This window comes from Lissotriton vulgaris, chromosome 8, assembly GCF_964263255.1.
Source record: "Lissotriton vulgaris chromosome 8, aLisVul1.2, whole genome shotgun sequence".
Classification (NCBI taxonomy): Eukaryota; Metazoa; Chordata; class Amphibia; order Caudata; family Salamandridae; genus Lissotriton; species Lissotriton vulgaris.
Genome location: NC_141696.1, coordinates 107,954,195 through 107,964,040, shown reverse-complemented (window position 1 = coordinate 107,964,040; position 9,846 = coordinate 107,954,195). Strand labels below are relative to the sequence as shown.

The 9,846-nt window shown below is 44.4% G+C and overlaps 1 protein-coding gene across 1 annotated transcript in view; it reads left to right on the top strand.

Moving 5' to 3' along the window:
• Positions 1–9,846, top strand: part of NUMA1 (nuclear mitotic apparatus protein 1) — a 739,614-nt gene that overhangs the window by 625,484 nt on the left and 104,284 nt on the right. Inside the window, exon 18 of the mRNA XM_086936049.1 lies at positions 1,821–2,005. Within this exon, the coding sequence (XP_086792175.1) occupies positions 1,821–2,005 (185 nt within the window). The remainder of the gene's footprint in view (positions 1–1,820; positions 2,006–9,846) is intronic.

Sequence of the window (9,846 nt, the reverse complement as noted above, 5' to 3'; positions counted from 1 at the left end):
CTGCGGCTAGACAGTGTCTCTACCAGATAAATCGTTACCGAAGGTAAGTAACTTGTTCGTTCACTCCGGTTGTGACATCAGTGGAGTGTGAAGTTGTGAATGTCTCCTGGACGCGCAGACGTCTTTCTTCTGTGAAACCTTCCACGCTAAAACGCAGAGTCACTACAGAAACTGGCTGTAGAAACATTTCCAGATCCAGTCTGGCACCTGTGGAGAATTCAAGTTATGGAATCTGCGGCTAGACTGTGTCTCTACCAGATAAGTAACTGAAGGTAAGTAACTTGTTCTTCAGTGCCACTTTGCTGCTCAGGAGAGCTATTTTCCAATGTTTTGATTCAATCTGGTGCCTGGAGATGTTCAAAAGCAAGCGCTCTGCAGGTAGATTCCACTATAAAACTAGTTACCAAAGGTATGATACTTTATCCAAAAAGTCATGCCTTACTCTGTGCGTACTCCACATTGTAGCAGGCACTCGCCACTTTGCACTGAAGTAGAGGTAAATTCCAGGTACTTGTTATGGTGTATCATAATGTAACCCAAAGCACTCCCTGAAGAAACCATCTTAAGACTTATTTTGATCACATGAAAAAACAATTCATTCTTTTTGAAAGGGTATTTAAAATGAAACTTGATAAACACCCTGTAAATCTTGACCTAGTGCAAAAGTACTCTTTGTCTATTCTGCCATATATCCAGCTCAAATTGGTGTGTAGGCCTGAAGCGACAAATTAGGAGGCGATAAAATCTTGAACTAAGCTGTGGAAACATTGGGCTGCTCAGTAAAAGGCGTCCTCATTCTGTTTAGCTCCCATTCAATGTGAGCAATGGGTATTTAGTTATCAGAAACAGTATAGCTACCTGTCCCTAGTGAGGCCAAGCTCTGTGCTTTAATTCATTTATCATACCAGGATCATGGAGACAACGTAAATGTTTAACGGGTAATCTCAGCCAGGGCTGCAAAGGAGAATTTGTACAGTTGTTTGTTGCAGCTATCCTCTTGTACGATATCTTATGAAAATATTTTAGGGAACGCACTTAAAAACAAGCACTCTTTTTTGAAGGGTGTTTTAGGTGCGAATTTTGTGAGCTCAAAACATTCCATTTTATGAAAAGATCTCCTCAGTTTAGCAGCAGCAAAAGAGATCAATGGCGGAAAGGCAAAGTTACTCTGAGATGGTCAGAATGGTAGAACTGGGAGGTAACCCTAAACAAGTGTTAAAATGTTTTCCTTTCACGACAAAAAGGGAAGAGTAACACCCTAAATAACGCTTGCATCGAAGCCTTGCAGCAGAATTACCTTGACCTTGCGTGCCTTTGATGGGTAGAACCCCATCCCCCACCCCGCCTTATTGTACTTGAGGCATGAAACTGCTGCCCAACTTGGGCCAATAACATTTTGGCAGCATGCTTTCCAGGTCGAGGTTTGGGAGAGTATTTGCAACTGGCTACTGATTTCAATTTATTAATGTCAAGGAAACTAGAACATGCAGTATTTCTCATACGAAAGGCTAGTGTTCGTGTTTCGGATATATATACTTTTATAAACTAATGCATTCGATGTTCGGTGAGTTTAATTGATGATTTTGGGAGTTCAGTTATAAAAAGAAGTTAAACAAAACAAGTAGGTAAAACATTGAAGGTAGAGAGTTGGAGTTGCTGCGTGTGGCCAAACCATCACAGCTTATCAGTTGTTTCTGGTGCAGTCCTCGAATGTGAATGAACTGACTCGGAGCTCGCCGTTGAATGTTACAACAGTGAATTGACCCCTTGTACTCTGTAGCTTCTCAACGCCATCTCGTGTCTCCATTAAAACTCTACAGGTTGAGTTTGCGGATCGGCAGATACGGGAACGTGGCCGCTTCCATATTGCGACAGATACCTTCAAGTCTAGGGAGAGCCCATCAGTTGCCATGAACACTAGACGCCACAGGAGCAAACCTGATGTCAGCACGGACAGCCTGGACATAAGTGATGACGAGGAGACACATCCACTGAACTCCACCAGGTACCGCTGCCAACTTACTACAAACCGATTCATGGGTTGGCCTGTTTGTCTTGTGGCCTTAGATGATTTGTACTTTACTTTCAGCACTGGTATGTACACAATTGTAGTGTTAGCGATTGTTGCGAAGAGACCTGTTTTTGGGTGGTCATCCCCTGTTTTTTAGTGTTTTGGGACTTACCTGCTGGGAATAAACTTTAAACACTGGGGCACTGCTAATGGCCTATGTATGTGCTCTGTAATTGCTAGATAGGAAATCAAAGTTTAGTTTGGATACTTTAATTTATAACGTTAAATCTGCACCAGTTACAGACTCCATTTAAAGACATCTTTTCATATTTAATTAAAATCCAATCTAATGGGGAATTTAAGATGTTTATTAAATACATTGAAAATGTATCTTTTAGAATGTTACCTTTGGCCTGCCCAACCCCACTGGAGGCTAATTTGCTTTAGTTCTCTAGCGACTGTCCAGCGGGTGCTTGGTCTGAATTAGGATCAAAAGAGGTGTAAAAATTGCTCTTAGACCAGGGGCAGTGGCCTAGGCATGCAGAGGTGATCAGATGGTGTGGGCCCAGGAAATTTACTTCAAAGATGGCTTCACTGAAGTAAATGTTATGTTACACCTGCAAAGCTCAAACTCTTTTCCCCCTAGTCAGGTTGGCACCAAAACCAGTGGGAGGAAAGCTACCCAGAGGACCGGTCTTAAGTGACCATAGAGGAGGCGAGTTAAACATGGCCACACCTCGGGTGGCACGGGCCGGTTCTGCACAAGGGAAGAAGGGGTTACCAGAGTGAGCAGCACTGTGGGGTTGCTTGCAGTACAGCAAAGAAACTACTGAAAAAGTTCAATAGGGTTGCACCTGGGAATGTTTACCTTATTGGTTAGAGTGCGCCGGAGATTCACCCCCTCCCACTCACTAGCTGGTGCAAGGCATAAATGTGGGGTCCCCAGGAACCATCTTCAGAACTCTTGCTGAACCGAAGGAACACTGGACCTGCTGTCAGGAGCCATGAAAGACTGGAACTGCTTAGTCTTGTACCCAGGACAAAAAAGTGGACTCCAAGGTTAAGTTGACCTGACCTCCTGTTTGACTACAGGGAGATAACAAGCTGCCTTTTCCTTGAAGTATCCATCTGATCAGTGACCACTATACCTGTATATGACTTTGATGTTAGCCTCTGCCTGGCAAACAGTCTAGTCTCTAAGTGCCCTCTCCTGGAGGCCTTCAAAATGCACTCGTGTAGTTGTTTGGGCATCAGAAAAAGTTTGAAAACTTGAACAACCCTTTCCTCTACTAGCTTCAGGGAACCTGTGGGGAAACGCATCTGATTGCAGTTCCATGGCGTTTGATTGAATTTTAGATTTGTTTCCGATTAAGGCTCTTAGCAGCTCCCCCCCAGAAAATCGAAGTCTGCGGGCTTACGTTTTCAGCAAGAAAATTTCAAAACTTAATAGCTCCAAGTAAAGCAACTTGTAAGAATCAAGCCATTGGTTCACTGCAGCGGCTAAAGTTTCTGCAGCATCCTGCTCGAGGATTTTTCTTCTCAGAAAGTGATGATCTCGTTCTACTAATACACTTTTTTCTCTTTTTTTACTTTTACCGAGACCAATCCACTTGTTTCTGACCAGGGCTTTATTGGGGTTGGCCTCAAGTCACACCTTGGTCAATTAGTTTTGTAATTTTAGTGTAGTGTGACTTTTTTTCTGCTGTGTATGCACTGCTTAAATACTTGACCCATTGCGTTTGATTTAAGCATGAATGCTTAGTCATGTTATGAGGGATTGAGCCCAGATTTATTTAAGTTTTGTGGCGTCTAGCAGGTGGTGGGGCCTTATCCTTTGAAGTGGACTCGTCCACACCAAATTATTCACTTTCCTGCAATTATGATTTTACCTATTTTGGCTCACTAGGTATTTTTCATGTTTTGGGAAGGTGGGCTCTGTTACAGGCTGTTAGCATTCTGTTTCTATTTTTGTACACTTAGTCCTACATAAAGTAAAAGTTTCAATTTCCACCAGATATCGTGTATTGTGAGTGTGTTGGTGATTTGCATTTGCATTAAGTAATACCATATATTGGTGTTCTATCACGTGCTGATTTTTTAGGCTATTTTAATGTGGTTCAATGTAAATAGCTAACCGGATTGCCAGATGGCTTTGTGAAAAGGAAACCACTGTCCCAGTGATAGTTCTATTGATGTTGATAGTAGTTATCATGCTTTACTCAAGTTTATGGTTTGTTGCCTTCTTTTACAGACAATGGAAAGGGTAAATCATGCTATCGTTTTCAGATGTCATATTTTCCAGTTTTCATGGCACTAGTCCCCCTCGTGCTATGTATGGCTCACAGTTGCACAAGGTCCAGAATGGTGTACGCATCCATAATTTACAATGTTAGCTGTTCTGTTGCCACAGGTCAAATAATTGGTGTTTTAACATCTGGCTTTTCACATGTAGAGGTTAACTTTATTGCAATTCCCTCCTCTTATTTTCTCAATGCCTACCAATCAAATTGACTATCTGAAGCAGCTAATGGCCAGCTTAATGCCATTTATGCTGAAAGGATCAGAGGCAAAATAGCAGATAAGTCTAAAATCTCCTGATGGATAAAATAAAGTGGCCTGATTTTCTTGAACATTATAGACTTCTATAGCGTGCGCTGAATCATTGATAGGTTCGAAGAGAATATGGATCAAGCAATAGTAGGCAGGACTTTGCGAAATGTCAACTAAAGTCTATAGAAAAATAGTTTGTAATCTTTACTGCCATCATACAATATGTGCTCAATAAATGGGATAGTAGAAGCAACTAAAGTGCTCACTTCATTCCTCTTTACTTCATGATCTCAATACAAAGGAACACGTTTTGCGAGCTGGCATTTAGGGAACAGCTGAAACAGGCAGGGACTGATGAAGCATGCTTTTGAATTTGTGACCAAAACATTTGATGTTAAGCCAACAAATACGGATCAGACCAATATGCAACTCTTTTTGGTCTGGAGAACTCCCCAGCTGAATATTTGGTGCCCATTGCTGTCCACTTAGTTGATACAGGTATTTATTCACAGTTTAGTATTCACGCTTTTAAAGGTAAATGCGTCTTACATGAGGCAAATGTTTATTATATTCCGACTTTTTGTGAGTTTGATCAATACTTTACATCCAACTGATTGATTGTGAAGTAGCAAAGATTAAGATGCATCGGTCTTAGAACTCCGTGGAAAAGAAATGTATGTGAGGAAACTAGACTGGGACACTTTCTCAAACTTTTGTGAATGGTGTTTCTGTGCCTGTTGATAACCCTCAATATGTGTCTTAACTATTTAGGACCATCATGGTCTCGGCCATTCACCAACCCTCAATATGTGTCTTCAACTATTTAGGACCATCATGGTCTCGACCATTCACCATCCAAACAGCCATACTTAGGCATCTGAGATTCCTTCACTATGCCATTTTCTAAGTAAAGATGAGCCTTCTTGCAAATTAATATACCTGTCAGTGACCAGCTGAAAAGGTAGAGGTAGTTGTGGTGGATGCATCTTAACACATTCCTTACTTTGACCTTGTGAATCTCTCTGGGTGCCAGACTAGATTCAGAAACTTCTGTGTTAGTTCCTGCCTCCCGGATGGTGTTGACATCAGTTCTAATTCCATCCTGCTTCTGGACATGACGACATTGAGCCACATATACACACGACCCAGCATGCTGACCTAAGTTTTCCTTTTGCCATGTCCATAGATACAGACTTAGGGTTTTGCTCCCAACATTTGTACCGAAGTTTCTTTCAAAATCACCTTGTTGCTTTGCATTTGTTCTCTCTCATCCCACCAAAAAACAGAAATTATGCCAGGCCTCCCATGTTGCTCAACTTTTAGCTTTGTTCCTCTGCACCAAATAGGACTCCAACCTTTGAAACAGATGTTCTCTGATGTATTCAAAGGCCATCCTGGATGGGGAACTCAATCTGTCCCTGAACATAAGTAACAGGTACATCCCTGTGCCAAGGCGCTCCTGTTTCGACTTTGTGCAAGTCGAATGTGAGGTAGAGGGACAAGTCCAAGAATACGTACTAGAAGTACAAGCGAAACTCTTAAACATCTAGGTATTCAAGGGAGAGTTCTCATGATGAACACGCAAAAGGCCCTTCTCAGGCTGCGAAAAGACCCTTCTCGGGCTGCGTTGTCTGATCCGAATCGAGAGTTGATGTACCCAGAGTTCTCAAGTCCATTTTCTACTGTGATAAATCACAGCCTCTAAGGGAGCCATGCTGCAACTCTTAAAGGTGCTTCAGATTGCCTCTGGTTTGCCTCTATGCCCCATGCATTCATCTGGATCTCCATGCAGGATTACATTGACATTTTGGCCACCCACACCAACTTATCCCCGATTGTCAGCTTGAACTATGCTGTGCTTCAACTCCTTCACCTCAGGCTTTGCTGGTTGTTCCCATTTCAACACAGCCCCAAGTTCCAGAGGCGCTGGTAGCTCAGTTTGTATCCGACTTTGTGTGGGGTGCTCCATTGGCGCTCAATATTATCTATGTCCAACCTCAGTTTGAATAAAATAGTCAACCTCTCCCTTGCCTGAGAGGCAATATTTCAGGAGAATGGAAGCCATTTTGGGCTCAGATTCTGATACTCTTCAATCTCTTGAATTTAATGAAAATGAGGACGACTTTCTCCCTCCTCATTATACTAGTTGTTGGAATCTGTCCTTTCTGGAGGGTCACCCTGAATTTCATTTTCTTTTTTTTTTTTCTTTTTTTTTACCGTACTTGTTTGCTGGTAATAGAACTGTGTATTTTTCTCCCTGCTAACCAGGGATCAAGTGCTCCGCCTTTGTCGCCAGCAGCCTGGCTGTGCAGGGTTTAACTGCAAATTTGACTAGTCAAAATAACCCTTTTTGAGAGGCTTAAACCTTCCTTTTAAATATTTGTCACCCCTAAGTATGCCCATAAAGCAGGGTGCATAATATTTAAAAGTAGGGCATTTAAATATTTAATATTTAAAATGTCCTTTCATTGACTAGCCTGTCAAAGCTATTTTCAATATAGCAGGATTGGTTGTTCCATAGGGAAGCAGTAGGATGCAGCAGTAAAAACTAATTGTGAGAAATTGGGTGGCTGGTTGGGGAGGGGTTAAAACCCTACTTAATCGGCAATCCTAATCCTTTTGAGGCAGAGCCATACGCGGACCTCACATTAACCTGTACTCAATCCTCTGATATCTTGGCACAGAGCAGTCAGGCTTAACTCTGAGGCAATGTGTACAGTATGTATGCTGCACTTCAAACAGTAGTAACGTGAAAACACACTACAAGAAAGATCAGACACTAATTTAGAAAAATAGAGTAACCTTTAATAAAAACCTTGCCTGTGGACGCTGGTTGACCTGATTTTAGCTGCTGGACTGTTGTTGTGTGCTGGGGTGCACACCTACACCTCACGGGACCCGCTGCGCGGGTCCCGCTTCGTATCCGGAGTCTGCGGGAAGGACAGCACCATGGGACATCTGAAGGGGCTGCTGGAAAGCTAACGGCCGGGGGAAGCAGCAGAGCACCGGCAGGGCTGCCTGCACTGTATCAGGGACTCAAATTCCCAAGAGTCCCTGCTCGTTCAGCCCGCATCACCTGGGCCGCTCTCCCTGCCGGCCACGCCCCCCGCCCTAGCTCTACTTAAATATCTTGTAAGACCGCTGCGCGGTAGCGCGCAGGAGCGCCCGGGGCGAAGCCCTGGCAAAGGGCTGGCCCGAGGAGGCTGGGCCTACCCTCTTACTTTCGCTAGCGTTCCCCACGTGTGGTCCCTGAAACAACTGTTGGACATGGCTCTGATTCCCGAGGATGCCACCACTGGAAAGCCGGGGGGGGGGGGTCTAGAAATGGGACACTGGACAATTACTTCTCCAGGGTATCAATCGATGGTGATAGGGAAAGCTTGTTGGCAGAGCGCAGGGCTGAGCACCGACGCTCTGTTAAAAGTTTGAAAAATAGGTCTCTTGCCGACCCTACACCCCACTTCGTTGCCCAGGAGGGAGGAAGCCCAAGTAGTAATGAAGACCTATTATCAATGGATAGTGTCCCACTGCTGTTGCAGGACTGTACCCCCACTCCTTGTGTTCTTACTGACCAGATTGTATGTGCTTCCCCCCTTTCAATTTCAAGCTGTACGGCTGTCGACTTAATTACCCAGATCCCCACTCGTACTAAACTGACAAGGATGAAGCCGAAGCATCTAGCACTGGCGAAAACCCATGGCCCACCCCCTAGTAAAAAAAGACTGAAGATGGGGGGAGGGCTGCTCAAATCTAAAACTAGCCACTCTGATTTTGTTTAAACTATAAAGCCCGCTAATAAACCTGTCTTGGCGCCAGTGGAGGTGCCAGAAAGTCTCTCAATCTTGCCACTGCCCCCAGTAGTTGCACTACCTGCCACGGATATCAATATCACTGAGCCTGACCCTGCCCTTGTGGAGCCACTACTGAATGTAGTACCCCCCACAATTCCAAAGGGGAATTTGGAATACTTAATCAGATCTCTCCTTCAGCCCATTATAGAGAGTTTAAAAAGGGTGGAGATTAGACTTACGATCCTAGAGACCGCCATAAGCAGTAAGGTTATTCCTCCTAAGGCCCAGGTAAATGTGGCTGCTCTGCCCACAATCTCAGCTATGTTACCTTCTACTAATGTCGCTAAAGCCCCATCCCAAATTACTAAAGCTACTCCACAGCCCTCTAGTAGGGGCGACCCTATCCATCAAAAGCCACAGCCACTAAAGCCGGTGGGAGCTCCGGTTAGTGAACTGCCAAGGGGTTTGGCAATAGCCCCTACAGGGAACACACGGGAGGAACGGGGAAGTGCTGGACACACTAGAGCCACAGTGAACAAAGGGCCACAAGTGGAACTACCTCCACAAGCTGTGCCATTTGTGGTTGTTCTAACGGGGGTTCCACCACTATCAGACAACAAGAGAGAAGGGTGTGCCCAGCTGAAGAATAAAATCATGCATTTGCTGGGTACTTATAGACCCATCTCACACAACATTGATGGCGAGATAGTGCACGTTAGGCGACTTACCTGGCTGGGTAGTAGATGTAAAGACATTGAGGACGATCTGGTGGTAATTAACTTTAGAGACCCACGTGCAGTGGATTACATATTAAATTGGCCCCGGGGAAGTGGTGATAATTGCATTACCCCTCGGGCCCTGACATACTTTTACCCTAGATCTCTGGTGTTCCCCCCCCATCCTTTCCAAATGGGCTGATCCCCACTCACTTAAACCCCCTGCCATTATATAATATTATTCAGAAAAGGGGTTGGTGATGAACAGAGTGTCTGAATTAAGCAGACCACTCTTACCCAGTCCAAAGATCAGGGCTTGATCCATCACCGTTATTTATCTCACTGCACCATCCCAGCTCAGAACCTGGCTATATGCAAATCAGTCTGTCCCTGGCCCAGTGCATCATGGGAACAGGGCAGACTAAACTACCAAGCCAATTCGTCACCAGAAAGGAGACAAGCTACCGGGGACCGGTTTCTGGCATTTCAGCCGTCTTCGGCCCGGCTTGCTTGAATCCTGATGATGCAGTGAGAAAGGGACTCATGTCTGAGTATACCCTGCCACACCTATAGTGGCCAAAAACGATTCAGAAAAGGGGGCGGTGATGAACAGAGTGTCTGAATTAAGCAGACCACTCTTACTCAGTCCAAAGATCAGGGCTTGATCCATCACCGTTATTTATCTCACTGCACCATCCCAGCTCAGAACCTGGCTATATGCAAATCAGTCTGTCCCTGGCCCAGTGCATCATTGGAACAGGGCAGACTAAACTACCAA